We start from the raw sequence: 18,431 nt of genomic DNA, 5'->3' as shown, positions 1-18,431 counted from the left end.
GTTTACCTACATCCGTTCCCTGGGAGAAGCAGAGCATTGTCTTCCCAGTAGGTTCCAGAAGCATCCAATTCATGGGTAGTGGGAGACCTGAGCTGAAGTTGGCTGTTCAACTAACTGAGTCACCCCAGGCACCCCAGGAAATCTATTTTAATGCAGACCTGGACTGGAAGACACAAATTCTACCCCTGTCTTAGATACTCACTTGACAGTTTTTTCGAGTGTATGCTGCATGTTCTTTCCATGAGAAAGAGGCAGAGGTAGCTGTTTTTATTGCTATTTTGCAGGAATATTTTGGGGGATTAATATGGAAGAGATTTTTTATCTTAAATTTTATCAAAGCTACTATCTTAAAAATGGGTTAGTATAAAATATAGACTCTAAAAGGTATGTTAGTAAGGATTTATAAGATAAACAAAATTATGCAAATTTTGTCTTTTTCAATGAAATCCTGAATTGTTTTTTGTTTTTTGTTTTTTTACTTCATTTTAGATTATGTGAGAAAATTTGGAGAAAATTTTGCATCATGTCAAGCTGGAATATCTAGTTTTTACACTGAGGTAATAGCTCCTAAAATACAGAATTTTAATTCTTAAGATTCAGACTTCTGGTTTACAGGTGTTACGCTTTATGGTAAAAATTGTATAACACCTAAATAATAGTTTTCTTAAATTTGAGTATATTACAGCTTAATTTTCAACACTCAATATTCAACATATTTCGAAAACCGGTTAATACTTAAGATGGCTGTGTCACACAAGGCCAACTAAAAGTCTACACTAAAGAATATGACTTGCATCAAAAATTTAATAAAAATAAAAGGAAGCTATTGTTATTTGTTTTAACTTATACATTTAAAATATTCAAATATGTTTTTAATTACTAGTTGAGGGGAAAAACATATGAATCCACATCTTTCATTAAAATTATGAGATTTGAGAGATTGAAGAATTTAGTATCCTTTTAAATTAGACGTATTCCCAAACTCTGTTTTTCTCTAACATTCCAAGCAGGATATACAATCAAAGATCACAGTTGTATTCAACTTCCAAATCTCCCATTTTACCTTCAAAACCCATTAGGAATTTCTGAATGTTTTCTGGATCTATGCGGTCAGACTATCAAGCCTTGAGTTAACAATTTCCATAAATATTACCTAAAAAAACCACTTTATACTTAAATTGACCTTTTTATAAGGTCAGGATCATTTAGGAAATTTAGAAATATGTTAAATAGGTTTGATCACTATAAGTTTTCATATTTCACCAAATATATCTGTTCATTCTGACTTTACTTTTGTTTCCTTTTCCTAAATTTGTATTTATCGTCAAATATGCCCCCAAATTCCATTGGATTTGTTTTTTTTTTCTAAGCTAACGTTGTTAAGGAAACTAGTCATTGACTCTTAGCAAATAGGAATAAATTAAATCCACTTTTTACTCTTCAGCAACACGTGATTATCTCCATAATAAGCACTAATGAATTATCCAGATTCGATTCACTTGATTAGAAACCACATTACCTGTCTCCCAAAAGCTTTCTCTAGTATTCCATGATTCTTCAATTTTAAGGTTCACTGATGAGTGTGAAGGGAGAGTTTCTTCTATGAGATTGTGCTTGTAGGTGAAAATTCATTAGCTAGCTTCTCTGGCTTTTTTTCTGATATGTTTTTAAATTCATAAAATGCTCAGATTTTAGAAATGTATTATCAAAATGTATTCTTGTCACTACTTAAAATGTATATTTGGAGGATGTTTTGAGTGGATTAAACTTTGAAATGATGATAAATTGTTTTTTTTCTTACAGGATTTAATTGTGATGGGAGCCCCAGGATCATCTTATTGGACTGGCTCTCTTTTTGTCTACAATATAACTACAAATAAGTACAAGGCTTTTTTAGACAAAGATAATGAAGTAAAATTTGGAAGTTATTTAGGTACTGTAAAAATGGACAAACTCCAGTCCTCTAGGTCTTATAGATACTATTTCTCTTACTTATGATTACTAGTCTCTTCAAAAGATCAAAATGGCCAATAGCAATTAAAGAGTTCATAAACTGTCACTTTAAGGGTATAATCGATGAAACTTTAACTTAATGATTGTAATTATGTTAAATATTAATATTTACTTGTTAGACTAGAGAACTGGTTTAGTTTACTCTTACAAGCTTGTATCTTGATGCAGTAAACATGTTATCATAAAGGTTGCATCTATTGAGTGCTTACCGTATCCAAGGAACTTTTGTTTTTAAGTTTATTTATTTGAGAGAGAGAGAGAGAGAGAGAGAGAGAGAGAGAGAGAGAGAGAGAGAATGAACATGTGGGGGAGGGACAGCGAGAGAGGAGAAGAAGCGAGAATCCCAAGCAGGTTCCATGGGCTCTGTGCTGACAGCAATGTGGAGCTCAAACTCACAAACCATGAGATCATGACCTGAGCCAAAATCAAGAGTCAGAAACTCAACCAACTGAGCTACCCAGGCACCCACCAAGGAACTTTTATAGGCATTCGACACGAATTCATTGAATCATGTATGAGTAAGTGTAGTTTCTTAAAGGACCAGCTGAAAGTCAGTGGGGCTATCGACAGCATTCTACACAATGAGTAACATTATGAAGCATACGGATCTAAAAACAGCTCATTGACCTTAGCCTCATATGTTCTTAGAAAATATTTCCCAGCGTTTATTCTTGTCTTTCTCCTTCCTCTCCTTTTCCTCCCCCTCCATTGCCTCCTCATCCTGTGTAGTAGGACACTTTATAGTCTGTATTTCTACAGAAACCCAAGATTTCTCAGCATTGATTCCTGTTACAGTAAAAAGGGATGCTTTTCCCATAGCTTTTTAGAAAATACAGATTTGTTAATCATATGTGCTTCAAATGTAAGCAACCTATACTCAGAAATAATTACAATAAGAAAAAGTGGTGTTATTTTTTCCCATTCATACAGTAAGAATTCTTTTTCAAACAGAGGGAATTTGCTTACAATTCAACATTTAATTATTTGTGGTTGAAGTATATCTTGAAGTATTATAAGAAATATAACTTAGCATTATGCCTTTTGTCTTGTAACAAAATATCTTACCATTTGTGTCCTCATACGGTTTTATCACTGTAGGAAGATTCCATGGTGAAAGAGTTGAAGTTTAGGGAGTTTTTGCTTAAAGTTTAACATGTTAAATTTTAGATCTCTAAAACATTTCACTTGTAATACTAGAAGCTAGCATATTCTGGTACTACATAGAGACCAACAGACCAGATGTAAAAGTGCTCTCTTTAATTTCTAGGACTTGGAAATGAAAGCCATGTGCCTAGCTTCATAACACAGACTAATAATTGCTTAAAGCATATGATAAATGAACAGTTTTGAATATTGCTATGCTAAATATTCTTAAAACCGTTTAGTGTAGTCTTTGGAATTCAGTCTCCTTTGATTCTGTGAATGGATTTATGATGATATATTTTACCCATTGCAAATAATGATTCCCATGGTTGTTGTCCACTTTCTTTGAAGGCTACTCAGTTGGAGCTGGTCATTTTCGGAGTCCGCATACTACCGAAGTAGTTGGAGGAGCCCCTCAACATGAGCAGATTGGTAAAGTAAGAATTACATTTTTACATTAATTCTTGACAAAACTTCAAGGAAACTGCATGAGAGAATGAGATACTAAAGGAGAAACTGCAAAAATTCTAAGGAATGAAAACTAAAAATGATGAGCTGTGCACTGCCTTTCATGGTGAAAGTTGTATGGCTTTTAGATTAAATTTAACAGAAAAGCTTAAAGGAAAATTCTGAAAGTCAAATTGAGGCTTTTCTTTCTTTAAAAAAAATTTTTTTAACATTTATTCATTTTTAAAATTTTTTTTTCAACGTTTATTTATTTTTGGGACAGAGAGAGACAGAGCATGAACGGGGGAGGGGCAGAGAGAGAGGGAGACACAGAATCGGAAACAGGCTCCAGGCTCTGAGCCATCAGCCCAGAGCCCGACGCGGGGCTCGAACTCACAGACCGCGAGATCGTGACCTGGCTGAAGTCGGACGCTTAACCGACTGCGCCACCCAGGCGCCCCCATTTATTCATTTTTGAGAGAGACAGAGTGTGAGCGGGGGAGGGGAAGAGAGAGGGAGACACAGAATCCAAAGTAGGCTCCAGACTGAGTTGTCAGCACAGTGCCCGATGCAGCCTGATGCAGGGCTCAAACTCATGAACAGTGAGATCATGATTTGAGCCAAAGTCAACGCTTAACCGACTGAGCCACCTGGGCACCCCAGAGGCTTTTCTTGTGAGTAAATTGTTTTGGGAAAAAGAAAAAGATCTCAAGATGTCTAGGGAATATATTTACTGGTTACCACGTTTCTAGGTGAAGGGATATTGAGCGAGCTGTATGTTTTGTGTAAGACCAGAAAGAATCAGATGTTCTTTCTGGTTCTGGGTTTTTGTTCCACTGTAGTGTGGACATCACTAAACTTTTCTGAGCCTTACTTTGGAAAGTGAGGCAAACAGTACTTTGTGCTCTAAGGGATTAAGACCGTAGTCCCTGAGAAGATAGTTCAAGGAAGGCATATTAATGCGAATGTGGTTCCCTAAAGCTTTTGAATTACACCCAAAAGGATTTTTTTTTTTTTAACTCTTTGGGCAGTTACAAGTTGTGAACGTTGATGTTTTGATCACCTGAGGATTTTTTTTTTTTTTTAACGTGATAGCAGTCTTAGTTTTTCTAACTCTGTTCCTAATTGCAGGCATACATATTCAGCATCGAGGCCAGAGAACTAAACATCTTATATGAAATGAAAGGTAAAAAGGTAATGTCTCCACCTTTGGTATCACCGAGGGCTTTCGTGAATCACCCTGCTGCTTTTCTCGGTGACGGGATCTGGTTTGTTTTGGGCAGCTTGGCTCCTATTTTGGAGCTTCTGTCTGTGCCGTGGACCTCAACGCAGACGGCTTCTCAGACCTCCTCGTGGGAGCTCCCATGCAGAGCATCATCAGGGAGGAAGGCAGAGTGTTTGTGTATATCAACTCTGGCTCAGTAAGTCCAATCACTCACCAGCTGCAGTCCGTCTATGATATTATGATACAAACTGAAGTTAGTTCAGGCTTCTGAGGCTATAGATTCTCAGGCTTATTTTACCGATGAAAGTAGAAACTCTGCTATTGTACTAATGCTCTAAAAATGAAATGGAACATTCTGGTGGATGGGAAGCAGTCCCATTTTGACATTCCAGAAGTAGGAGATTAGTTGTTCTGGTGTTTTTCTACTGACATCTTGAACTTCAAGTAAAGTTTCTTTTAGTTTTATTATAATGCAAATCTCATTTGAAAGAATGATTTTTATCTATCCCTCAAAATGTAGATTTATTATTGGTTCTGTAGTGAATGTCTTTGCTTACAAATATTATCAGAAGTAGAAGATAAAGTACAAAATGTTTTTAATTTATTTATTTGAAAAGAATAGGAAACAAGATGTGTTTGGATAAAATGTTAATTTACACAATTTATGTAGATGATATTCTTGATATAAGAATATAAGGGAGGGACCCGGGTGGCTCAGTCGGTTAAGTGTCTGGCTTCTGCTGAGGTCATGATCTCACTGTTGGTGGGTTCAAGCTCCATGTTGGGCTCTGTGCTGACAGCTCAGAGCCTGGAGTCTGCTTCAGATTCTGTGTCTCCCTCTCTCTCTGCCCCTTCCCTGCTCACACTCTGTGTCTGTCTGTCTCAGAAATATTTAAAAAAAAAAAATTGAAGAATATAAAGGGCACCTGGGTGGTTCAGTCAGTTAAACATCCAACTTGGGCTCAGGTCATGATCTCACAGTTGGTGGGTTTGAGCCTCACATTGGGCTCTGTGCTGACAGCTCAGATCCCAGAACCTGCTTTGGATTCTGTGTCTCCCCCTCTCTCTCTGCCCCTCCCCTGCTTATGCTCTGTCTTTCTTTCCCTGTCTCTCTCTTAAAAATAAACACACATTTTAAAAAATGGGCATGGTTCATTCCAAAGTAGATACAGTAGGTGTACAAGTAAGTAATTACTGCTTCTGGTTGAGTTATAAATTATGGGAGATGTTGTGGAGTAGAAACTAACCACTTCACAATTCAATTTAAAGAGTTCTGTTGACCTTATCTTGCCAGTCTGTCTTCTTGGCATTAAATAAAAACAAAGAATTGATAGGGCCTTGATGGAGTCTTCTTGGTCTGTTCCTTTGATTTAAGAGAAAGAACGGAATTGTGAGAAAAGTGACTAATTTCTTAAGGCACAGCAATTTTAGTTAGGATTCAACAAAGTAAAATCTGTTTCAAGAAAGTATTTGTAGTCTTAATCAATGGTTTTAGAGCATTTGATAAGGTCCTATATTAAGCACTGGCCTAAACACTTTATGATTTGAGAGTGAATAGTCTTATACAGTTAAAAGATTTTCAAAGTGCCGAATACAGAGCAGCAAAGTTGTTAATTGGGATTCCCTAGACTGTGTTTCCACTTAAATTTAATAGTCAAGGCATATCATCGACAAAGTGATCATGCATATCTCCTTAACAGTGATCTCAAGCATTAGGTTTTTTTGCACAGATATTTCACATTCCCCTACTCATAAATGGTCATCTTATACTAGCTACATCCTCATCATGCATACTTCTCTTTATAAACTAAACTTTTTGGAAACAGCTTAAAAAGTAATCCTATACACCTAAAATAAGGCAGTATGTGATCTTTTTTTCCTCGTTGAAGTCTAAAGCAATCCTAATGGGAAAAACAAATAAAGTGTGTTCCTTTGATTTAAAGGGCAAGGAAGGAGCTGTACCCGTTAGGCTACCCTCTTGTTCTTCTCTCATTCCTACCTGGAGGCACCACTATTGAACATGGGGTAATTTCATAACTGATTGCGGTTTTTAACCCTTCTGACCTAGATTATTCTTTCTTTGTTCCCTTCTTACTTCCTATTTGTTACCTCTCTAAAATGGCACTAACCACTGCCTGGCAATATATTAGTTTGGCTTGGTACTGTCTGATCTTCTCCTGGAAGTGTTTTTCTACTGCTGTGTTTTTAGGGTTTGAAAGAGGACTGAAGAAATAGGTGCTCAGTAATTGTTTCTGAATGAACTGAAGGGAGAATGATACTTGAGTGAATCTTGCTTCCACCTGCTTCTACGAAAATAATTCTTAGAGGTCGCCAGAGGTCACCATTTTCTGACTGGAGAATACTTGAAGAGTGATCACTACTTCTTGAAACCCTCTTCGTGGAACTTCAGTGCCATTCTATTGTTTTAGGTCTATACCTTCTCGTCCTCTCTGGAGCCCATTCTCCCTTCTCTTTAAATTAGGATTTCCCTTGGAGTCCAGCTTTTTCATCCCTTATTCCCTGATAAAATAATTTCTGTTTTCGGTGCCAGTGATTTTTGTCTGCAGAGATGATTCATTAAAAAAAAAAAAACACTGAGCAAATATCTGAAATGTAACAAAACCTATGGAAATAGCTAAGAATAATCTTAGTTCTGACCTCTAAGACCTCAAGTCTAGAAAAGACACAAACATGAGAGTAAAGAATTTAAGTTTAGGAGTTGTTTGGTTGGAAAATAAAAGTGGAAGGGTATTTCGTAATCAGAAGGAAAAGAACCTGTGTGATTAGGGGATTATGAAGAGACTTATTTAAGAAGAGGAAAGGATCTATGATGAGTGCATGGATTTTTTTTTCTTACTACAAAGGAGTGACATAATCAGAGTTTAGAAAGAGGTCTGGCAGTTGTTACTGCAGTGGCTCAATATTGCAACATTATTGAATGTCTCCTTGTTTTTTTTTTTTTCCTTTTATTTTTGAGAGACAGAGCACAAGCACGGGGGGGGGGGGGGAGAGAGAGAGAGAGAGAGAGAGAGAGAGAGAGAGAGAGAGAGAGAGAGAGAGAGAAACACAGAATCTGAAGCAGGCTCCAGGCCCTGAGCTGTCATCACAGAGCCTGATGAGGGGCTCACACTCATGAACTGTGAGATCGTGACCTGAGCTGACCTCAAGTCAGAGGCTTAGCTGACTGAGCCACCCAGGTGCCCCTGAATGTCTCCTTGTAATACCTCATCTTCCAACTTAAGAGATAGCAGTTGACCAACCCATGTTTCATTGCCGCTAGGATAAGGCTCAAGGCTAGCTTCCGTTGTGCCAACTCCTCAACTCAGAAGCCTTCAGTGGCTTCCTGTTCCCTAAATGGAAATAAATTTCCCTCAGTATTCAAAATTCCACACCATAACACTTTGGTTTTGTTTTTTTTTTTGTTTTTTTTTTTTTTGTCTCCTTCATTCTACATACCGTTCATAACAGCCAAATTCTTTGGAAATTTGTTTTGCTGATTGTATTCTCTGCATATTAAAATTGTGTCCATCCTTCAACAGCCTCCTTGAATACCATCTCTTATGAAATCTCTCCTTGCTTTTACAGTTAGATATGCTGTTCTTGATAATACAAAGCAGTCTGTGCTTCTCCGTCATTTCCGTGTTCGTGCTAAGCCTTCCATGTAACTGGGCTTCTTCAGGAAGGGGAGACTGTCTCCTACACACACTGCTTGGTCCTCCTTCGCCTCCTTCCTCTTTGCACAGTGCATTGCCTTTAGTAGGAACTCAATAAATATTTGCTAAATTGAATTATCAAAATGATTTATTGGATTTTCAAAGCCAGGGATCATGAGTTCGACAATTTTTATGTCCTCTGAGCTCTAATCATACTATTATATGTGTTGACATACTTGATAAATATTTATTGAATGGAACGGAGATGTGTGTACTAAAGCTCAGTCTGTAGTTTGTCCAACTTGTTTGAAGCATTAGAAAAAATCCATATCCAATTACAACAGTAAATCATGTGTAAAGTTGTCAGAGAGGGTTATAATGACATCTTTTCTCCCCTTTTCTGTCTAGGGAGCAGTAATGAACGAAATGGAAACAGAGCTCTTTGGAAGTGACAAATATGCTGCAAGATTTGGGGAATCTATTGTTAATCTTGGAGACCTTGATAATGATGGCTTTGAAGGTAATGAAAAGTATCTAATTTGGTACTTGACTTCTGCTTTTAAAATGGAACATGGAAGATAATATGATTGGAGTTTTAAGTTGTTTGCCTTTCTGTAGAAAATGGAGCCAAAATGTTATGCTAAGCTCATTTTCTTTTTGGTGTTGTACCTGACTTCTCCTCACTGGTTAATTATTCTTAATTGATTGCAGACTCATTAGACCAGGCTATTTAACTCTGTGTACAGTAAAGACACTGACAAGACCCAACAGAGGCTGGCTGCAGAGCTGGAGCAGGGTTCTAGAGGACCCCGTTGTGCCAGGCATCCCTTGTTCAGGTGCTACGTTGTGGGACGATTTGGTGAATGGCAGGAGAGCACGCTTAGCAGTAGTGAGGGGCAGCTGGAAGACCCAGTAATATTGGCTATTGACCAACTTATATGGAAGCCATTCCCTAATGCACTAGATAGTTCTGTCATAACTGTGCCTATTGCCTGGATATCAGCCCTGCTGTTGAAATACCTGTGTCTACCAGCCTTTCCTCTTAAAATTTACTTTTTTTCAGTCTAATATGGAATGGTAACCAAGTCTGGTAAAATTGTGCATAGGATGATGAATGGGTTTGAAAGGAGGGTGTGCAATTTGTAGAGTTCAGTAAATAACTATTTGATATTTTCAGGGCTCAGAATTGTCTATCTTAATGTAATCATTAGCAATTGGTATATGGTAATAAGTTGAAACTGAGTTGGATACAGGAAATAGATGAGGGAGCACTATAAGTTCTCGCTTATTTTTAATACCTCTTACACCACAAGGCTTCACTCTAATTGTTTAAAATGTGTTGGTCTTTGGGGCGCCTGGGTGGCTGTTGGTTGAGCATCCGACTTTGGCTCAGGTCATGATCTTGCAGTCAGTGAGTTCGAGCCCTGCATTGGGCCCTGTGCTGACAGCTCAGAGCCTGGAGCCTGCTTTAGATTCTGTGTCTCCCTCCCTCTCTGACCCTCTCCCACTCATCCTCTGTCTCTTTCTCTCTGTCAATAATAAATAAACATTAAAAAAATAAAATGTGTTGGTCTTCAAGAAGAAAGTTAGTGGGTTACTGACTATATATTTTGAATACTTTGAATATACATTGAATAGATATCACATATTGAATATATGGACTCTATTAAATGTAAGAGTATAATTTGGTATACAAATATTACCATTTCTAGAGTTTTACTATCTTATTAAAAATAAAGGAAATTAAGTATATATTTTTAAGGTTATGGTTACATGTAAGCTTTACATTAAAACTTCTATAAGGTTTTATTATGCTGTATTTCACAAGAGTCAGCAATTCTGATGTTTATTGAGCGCTTACTTTGTGTCAGATGTACCATGCCAGGTGGAGAGTATATGCCATAATAAATGTAAATAAAAGAAACAGTGACACCCTTTTCTATAATTTTAAAATCAAATGGAATATAAAATTAAGACCTTAAAAAAAATCTTAAGTGGTGAAATTTAGGGAATTTACCTAATAAATATCTATGGATAAAGCCATGTTGATGCACCTTGACATTTCATAGATATTATGAGATAATGCAGTTCTTTCCTTGAAAAAGAAAATCATTCAGTAAGATACTTAGTTATGATTCCTTATACATCTTGTTTTAATTGAGACATTTGAGGAAAACCATTTGCTGTTTTGAATGTACTAAAACATGGGTGAGTGCACATGAGAAGTGATTTTTTTTTTTTTTTTTTTTTTTTGGTGGCATCAAAATGTCAATGACAAATCTGAATTCTTAAAATCAGATATAGTGGTGAAAAGGTCATGGACATTACTCCTGTAGCGAGGAGAATCCCAGGCAGTTTTCCAGTGGCGTGTGAAGGACAGAAAGTGTTCTGTCCATGAGACTTAGGAAGAGGAACTAGGGGAGACCTTGGGGGTACGAGGCGGTCTTCCAGACTGCATGTGAGAACCTAGGTTTCAGACAGCACTTTGTGTCCTAAAGTCTTCAGCTCTTGACTCCTAAAGGTAATGGCTTTACGTGTTCTATTCAAACGCATATGATTATATGATTTAGGATTCTATTCAAATGATTATTTCTCATATTTCAGTATGTTTTTGTGCTATTACAATTTCATTTATAATTTACCTCATATTTACATTTAGTGACTCTATTAATGCTGATTCACTTCAGTGCATGCTTGTTTATCTTTTTCTACTTTATCAGTTCTAATTTTTTTTTTAGTTTTATTGAGATGTGACTGAAATACATCGTGTAAGTTGAAGGTATACAACAGAATGACTTAATATATGGATGTAGTACAGAATGATTACCACCTTGTGTCTAGTTAACATCTATTCCCTCACAGTTAATTTTTTTTCCTTGTGATAACTGAAGATCTACTCTCTTAGCAACTTTGAAATAGATGATACAATATGGTTCACTCTAGTCATTACACTGTACTTTGCATCTCCAGAACTGTATCTTAGAACTAGAAGTTTGTACCTTGACCTTTTCACCCAATTCCCCCTACCCCTCAACTCTGGCAACCACCAATCTGATCTGTTTCTGTGAGTCTGATTTTTTTTAGATTCCACATGTAAAAGTGAGATCCTACCGTGTTAGTCTTTCTCTGGCTTATTTCACTGAGTAAAATGCCCTGAGTTCATACATGTTACCACAAATGGCAGGATTAATTTCTTTTTTATGGCCAAGGTAGCCTTTTATTTTTGCCAATGAGTAAGCATTTTGCACGTTTTTGATCTTAACAAGACTGTGCTGATTTGCAAGTGGACTCAGCGTGTTGTACTTCTTCACTGAGGTTTTTAATTCTTCTCTACCATATCTGCCTAGGTGAGAAAGCAAGGAACCTGTGTCTTATATTTCTTTGTTTCCCTATTCTTTTACCGCATCTTCTATCTTATTTAATTATTCTGGAGTAGATGGGTGAAGTTACTTTTTGTTCATGGCAGTGTGTGGGATTGTGTAGAAAGGGGATGAAAATCTCACCTGTTCTTTTTCCTTCCACGTCCAGTCATAGATGCAAACAGACTTAAAGTCTTTACTATTCACACTTTCGTGGTGCTTTGTAGAGGAGACAAGTTATTTTTGCATTCATTATATCCTGTCCTTTTTCTTTTTTTTAAATCAATAAGAAAAATCAGGCTGAATTTCCTGTGTACTTAGAAAAGCAATGCAGGCCATTTTCTAAGGAGATAACCAATTTGGCAAGAGTCCAGCATAAAAATCTCATCAAGAGTGTGAGGAAGTTAGGGAATAGGTACATGAATAAACCTACATGATGGACACAACCGACAGCATTTTGGATTTCATCCATAACATTGATAAGGAAAAACCACTTATATTTTGGCTTAAGTTTTTTCACCTTGAGCATTGACTTCTAGACTGTATGTTTGAGTATTTTTTAAGCAGAGCCATAATGAAGTATAAGCTGTGTATTTATGTGCCCCTGAAATGTTGATATATTATCACGTCATTAATTGAGCAGTTCTTTTGACTGCAGGAGTTTGCAGGAGAGGAAAACACTGGAGATAGTCTGTAGTGTTCATGATTCCGTAGAGCATGGTTGATGGGTGAACACAGGCTCTGGGAGCCAGACCGCAGCACTTATATCCCAGCTTCTTCATATCCTAGCTCTGTGCCCTTTAGCAAGTTACACTCTGTGCCTCAGTTTCCTCATCCAAGTTGGAATCAAAAAGTACTTATTTGATAAAGTTTAAGAGTTACATGAGAAAAGCCCCTACTACAGTGCCTGCATTATAATAAAATTGTGTTTATTTCCATTGTTAGCTGATGTTAAAATTATTTTGATTATGCCAATAATTGTTACAGTTTGCACTAACAATGAAATAAAATGTTCTAAAAATTGTCAGTGTTTTGCTCTGTATGTTGTGTCCCAAACTGACTTGGATAGGCATGAAAAAAATATTATTAATAATACGTATTTTCCTTATTCCTGTAACGTTTGCTAACATTTAGTATGTTCTGTAACAGATCCAAATGTAATCATAGGAAATAAGAATTTGGATCTATATATAAGAAAGGAAAAAACTGAATATAGTCCACAAGTCTTCTGCTTGAAATGACATTGATTTGGGCTTTTTTATATTTCATTTGAAAGGGCACATCTGTATCGTGTCAAGACTTGTGCCTTTCATCACTAGTGCTAGTGACTTATTGCGAGAATTTCTGTGTGTCAACAGCTTCATAGCCCCAGGCTCGTTAGCTTTACGTATCATCGAGAATGAAGATCCAGGACTCTAGTTTACTAATGATGTAGCCATAGTAGTTGAAGTATAAACCAGCCCTGACTACTGAGATCTGTGACAGGTCTTGCCTTCAGTGGCCACGGGATGCTTTCCCCCCACTCCTTCCCTTACCTCCCTCTTCCTCTCTCCTTCTCTCTCTTCCTTCCCACTCCTTCCCCTTATGTACCTGTGAGTATTTAGTTTGCACAGGTATGGCTCCAGCTATTTCAAACTCATTGCCATTGTTCCTGTGTCCCATGCTGCCCCTTAGTCCCCTGTCATGATGCAGGCTATTGTCTCTGTCTAAACTGCCTTTACCCCCCTTTTTTTTTTTTTTCTCACCTGGCTATGACCTGTCACTACTTGAATCTCAGCTTGGGTGTCCTCTTCTATGTGAAGCCTTTCCTCATTTCTACCACCTTCTCATATGTGGTGCTTTCATTCTGGTTTTACGTTCTCTTCTTCCCTGCTAGACCACAGTCCCTTTTCATGGCCCTCTCCTGTATGGCTGGTTTCTGTCAAATGCCCAGAATACAGTAGATGCTCAGTAGTTTTCCACTGAATAAATCAACAAATGGTTATAATTGCACATGAGGATTTAAAATAACTGGCACAAGTCAAAAGAGCGCAACCTTATTATGTTTAAACAATATATAAAGTATGTCTATTATTTACTTTTAGATGCCATTAGAAATTGTACAACATTTGGCATAGAATCATATCAAAGAGGTATTTATTCTCATTGAAATAGCAGTCAGCAATTACCACCGTAGCTGTTAAAAAGGTTTCAGATCTGATAAACTAAGAAGTATTGACTATCATGAAAGCAAACTTGCTGTATTTTGGGTTTCTATGAAAGTAATAAGAAAACATTGCATGTAAATGAACCTATGACTAAACCCAAATAAATGTAAAACTAATGAAATGCTCTTGCAGCTGTAGAAAATTATTTTTCTCCTGTGTGTTGTATATTTATGGCCCTTAAGCAATCATGTCATTCCTAGTTTGTTTTCTTTTGCTTATGTCAGTTGATGAACTCTTTTTTCTCTTGGCATCATAACCTGATACGAATCTCCATAAAGTCGTAAAGATGATGTAGTCATTACTTTACAGAACAAATTCAGTTTCCGAAATCCAGTTTGCATGTTTATACATGGGTGGGTGGATACAGATGTTCTTAACAAATACCTTAATACTTTCATTAGAACAGGAATTTAGAGGTCATTTGCAAATAAAGTAAAACCCAGAGCTCAAAACAAGGACTCTTATGGTTATAATATTCACAGATGATAATTTATTATGTGCTCAGGTCTGCTCTAAGCACTGTACATGAGTTATGTCCTATGCTGAGGGTGAGTTCTCTCATGATCCCAGGCTATCTGTGAAGGAACTGAGACACAGGTTAAGAAGAGGGCCCTGCTGGGGGTCATGATTTGGTGGTTTGGCTCTAGAGGCTGGACCCTTAACCATTACTAGAGTGTCTTTCAGAGCCATTTGCTCTTCTTATTCCATGCACAGACTGTTTTATACCATTCTGCACATTGTTATGATGACGGATGCATCTTGTGATGTTTGTTTTCTGTGTAGTGAGTATTCACTTCTTGATAAGGAACTTTCATATGTGATATGAATTAAGTAGCATGAAAGTCTTCAGAGTTGCATTATTTCTATTAAGAATTCATTTTTTCTGCCATTTAAATCCTTGAACAGATGTTGCAATTGGAGCTCCACAGGAAGATGGCTTGAGAGGTGCTATTTATATTTACAACGGCCGAGCAGATGGGGTCTCACCAACGTTCTCACAGGTAGGATACTATTCTGCTTTCAAGAGAAGCATTGATGATAAACGGTTCCTGAAACTTCCAGGGTTAACGTAGATTTATTTTTCTTAATTTCCTCTTTCAAGTACTTAATGTATTCTATTTCACCCTTTTTCTTATAATAAAAGTAGTTGGGGGGCGCCTGGGTGGCGCAGTCGGTTAAGCGTCCGACTTCAGCCAGGTCACGATCTCGCGGTCCGTGAGTTCGAGCCCCGCGTCGGGCTCTGGGCTGATGGCTCAGAGCCTGGAGCCTGTTTCCGATTCTGTGTCTCCCTCTCTGCTCCTCCCCCATTCATGCTCTGTCTCTCTCTGTCCCAAAAATAAATAAAACGTTGAAAAAAAAAAATTAAAAAAAAAAAAAATAAATAACAGTAGTTGGTCTCATTTTGAAGGTCATTAATAACTCTTTGGAATCACATGTTTTCTCCATAACTAGGAGTTCTGGTTCACATCCATTCTAGTTTGTATTTAATCTAGTAAGGATTTCCTCTGGGGGCTCTTGGGTGGCTCCACCTCTTGATTTCGGTTCAGGTCGTGATTTCTTGGGATTCTCTTCCTACCTCTCTCTCTGCCCCTGCCTCCCTCACACACATGCATGCGTGCTCTCTCTCTTGCTCTCAAAATAAATAAACTGAAAAAAAAATAATTTCCTCTGCATTCCATCAAATTTATGTTCTGAGATAGTATCCGTACTCTTTCAGATAAGTCCATGTGGATTTGATTAACTGTGTCTTGCAGTGTGCCTAAAGTCCCATGTTTCAGGGAGGTCGCACAGGGAGAGCAAACACATGATACTCTGATTCTTTCAGGAAGCAGCCGCAAGATGGGAGCTTTTAATAAAGTTCCCTGGTCTAACTCTGACTTGACTTTTGTCTTTCGATAAATCGGGGTATTTCAGTGTATAGGAAACACTACATACATATGCAGAGAAGAAAAGTTTTTCCAAAGATCTTTTTGTGGAAATATTAGCTAATACTGTTATCCTTGACTGAGCAAAATAGGTAAATGGTTCTCCATATTGAACATGAAACCTCTGTACTTGTCTAGTAAAAACTATTGACTTTCTTAGTATGAATAGTGGCCAGACACGAATAAATCTATCCGGATGTGAAATTAGACATATGGAATAGGAAACACGTGTCTGATGTCAGTTGTCACATGCTAGGAAGCAATCTGGCCAAATGAGGTGGCTTTCATCATAAGCCTGAGTAGTAGGGAAATAAATACAAAGCCTGAAAGAAGACTGGGGAGAGAGAGAGTGTCAGGACTGTTTAAGATCCCTTCTGTATAATTTTCTCTTTGTGACTTTTTCTGGTCAGAAAGTGATTTTTTTCTTGGCAAAAAATAGATGTTATCTGCCCAACTCAAGCTGGCAACTTTCATTTCTTTTAGATGCAAGTATTTGACTTAAATGCATTTTGTTACTAAATGTGCCTAGGTGTTGTAAGGCTCATGATTTAACTAGATCGTTGCTGCTTTGAGATATTCTTTGAGATATTTGAGTGTTAAGAAACTGCTTCCTACTTACCGATTTTTCAGAGAATTGAAGGACTTCAAATCAGCCAATCATTAAGTATGTTTGGACAGTCTATATCTGGACAAATTGATGCAGATAATAATGGATATGTAGGTGAGTATTAAATTGACTATTTCATAAATTGAAATGAGCTCTATTGGGGTGTTGCCTTATTACAAAGTACATAGAACTGGTATGGAAAAGTCCTAATTTACTGGTAATTTGTTTCTTTCCTTTTTAAAGCTTTTTTGAATGCAAGGATGGGTCAGAAATGATCAAATAATTAGTCAGTTGTACCGTGTTAGTTACTTGACATTTTATTCCTTGTTCTTGAAAAAATGAAAGGCACCCATGAAAATTAAACATGAGGTGCTGGAAAAAAAGACACTTTTTTGTACCTTGAGAGGAAATTCCTGGGTGACTATGTGTAGTCTAAACGTTGAATTTTTTAGTAAACTTTATAAGTTTTTATCATAAAGTTTGTTTACATTATAAAGGGATGAATGTTATTACAGATGAATAGACTCTGATAAATGTGGAATGAATCCTAAGATGTAAGTATATCTTTTGTAATTAATTTTCTGTAAATAGTGTTTTGATACAGTCATAAGGTGATACATAGGTATTTGTGGCTGGAAAGCAATTCTTTTTGACTAATGATGTTCATTAATCTGTTGTTTTTCATCCTCCAGATGTGGCAGTTGGTGCTTTTCGGTCTGATTCTGCTGTGCTGCTGAGGTAAGGTTGATGCATTTCACTGCTTAATGACAATTGGGCTTAATTGTAAATGATGGGAGGCAGTTTTTAAAATTGGCAGTTGTGGTGACCTCATAATGCTTTTTTCTTGGTATTATGAAATTTTATTGAACTTTAGGATTGTATTTCCATCTTACGTGGCTATTATAATTAAATCCTCAGGCAAAGCCAGTATTTTTAGAAACTCAAATGAAAATTGCTCTTGATTCATTCACAGAAATGTAATTGAGTATATATGCACTTTCTACTAATAAGGCAGTTTCGTGAAGTTACTTGGTCAATGGAAACTGAAAAAACAAATCCAATTTTTTCTAAAGGAAAAGTAATATTGCTAATTTTATTTCCTTCTTAGGACAAGACCCGTAGTGATTGTTGAAGCTTCTTTAAAACATCCTGAGTCAGTAAATAGAACAAATTTTGACTGTGTTGAAAATGGATTGCCTTCTGTGTGCATGGATCTAACACTCTGTTTCTCATACAAGGGCAAAGAGGTTCCAGGTTATATTGGTAAGGATGGCCTTACAGAATTTACCCTGAGTGGGTACTTCACTCATTAATCTCATGGTCGTCTTCTGAGCCCTGACATTGTTTCACCTTAGAGGTGAATACTCCTTTCTGCCTCATCTTTTGGATTCTCAAGTTACTCTAACCAATGAGTGGGCAACAGTAAGAGGCTGTATATAGTTTTCTGAAAATTATGACAAGAAGTAAATCAGGAGTATCACCTTGCTGTATTGGGGTGAGCTAAACTGAGCTTAATATATGAAATATCTTTAGAATAGAAAGAACATGACCATAGCTTCTTCTTTGTTTAACTGGGCTCCTTTCACAGCTGGAGCTGGCTTAAATTGGAAGTCCTGAGAGGGAGATTGTTCTCTTTATATTTTGTCTTTTGAGTGAGTGAAGAAGCTTATCTCAAACCTAGACGTTGATTTCAATTTCCATAAATAACACACATCTCTTGAGGATTTCCTATGACTGTCAGCTTCTGAGAGCCATGTCCATTCCCTTTATATAGGTACCTCTCAGTTGCCCGCTCTGGAGAAGAGAGTATTGATAGGGCTCATGCAAAATTGTGGTTAATCTCAAATCACAT

At 37.1% G+C, this 18,431-nt stretch overlaps 1 protein-coding gene across 2 annotated transcripts in view; it reads left to right on the top strand.

Moving 5' to 3' along the window:
• Nucleotides 1-18,431, top strand: part of ITGA4 (integrin subunit alpha 4) — a 95,695-nt gene that overhangs the window by 22,118 nt on the left and 55,146 nt on the right. The window contains exons 5-15 of one of the 2 annotated variants that reach the window (XM_047869540.1): nucleotides 490-557; nucleotides 1,804-1,933; nucleotides 3,508-3,593; nucleotides 4,735-4,797; nucleotides 4,887-5,024; nucleotides 8,890-9,001; nucleotides 14,954-15,048; nucleotides 16,603-16,693; nucleotides 17,272-17,317; nucleotides 17,688-17,732; nucleotides 17,818-17,842. In XM_047869540.1, coding sequence (XP_047725496.1) covers nucleotides 490-557; nucleotides 1,804-1,933; nucleotides 3,508-3,593; nucleotides 4,735-4,797; nucleotides 4,887-5,024; nucleotides 8,890-9,001; nucleotides 14,954-15,048; nucleotides 16,603-16,693; nucleotides 17,272-17,317; nucleotides 17,688-17,732; nucleotides 17,818-17,842 — 899 coding nt within the window. Of the gene's footprint in view, nucleotides 1-489; nucleotides 558-1,803; nucleotides 1,934-3,507; nucleotides 3,594-4,734; nucleotides 4,798-4,886; nucleotides 5,025-8,889; nucleotides 9,002-14,953; nucleotides 15,049-16,602; nucleotides 16,694-17,271; nucleotides 17,318-17,687; nucleotides 17,843-18,431 lie in introns of both variants that reach the window. The other variant, XM_047869539.1, reaches the window with a different exon arrangement.

The sequence above is a fragment of the Prionailurus viverrinus genome, chromosome C1, assembly GCF_022837055.1.
Source record: "Prionailurus viverrinus isolate Anna chromosome C1, UM_Priviv_1.0, whole genome shotgun sequence".
NCBI lineage: Eukaryota > Metazoa > Chordata > Mammalia > Carnivora > Felidae > Prionailurus > Prionailurus viverrinus.
The sequence above is the reverse complement of the archived record's forward strand: the minus strand, read 5'-3'. Positions and strand labels throughout refer to the sequence as shown.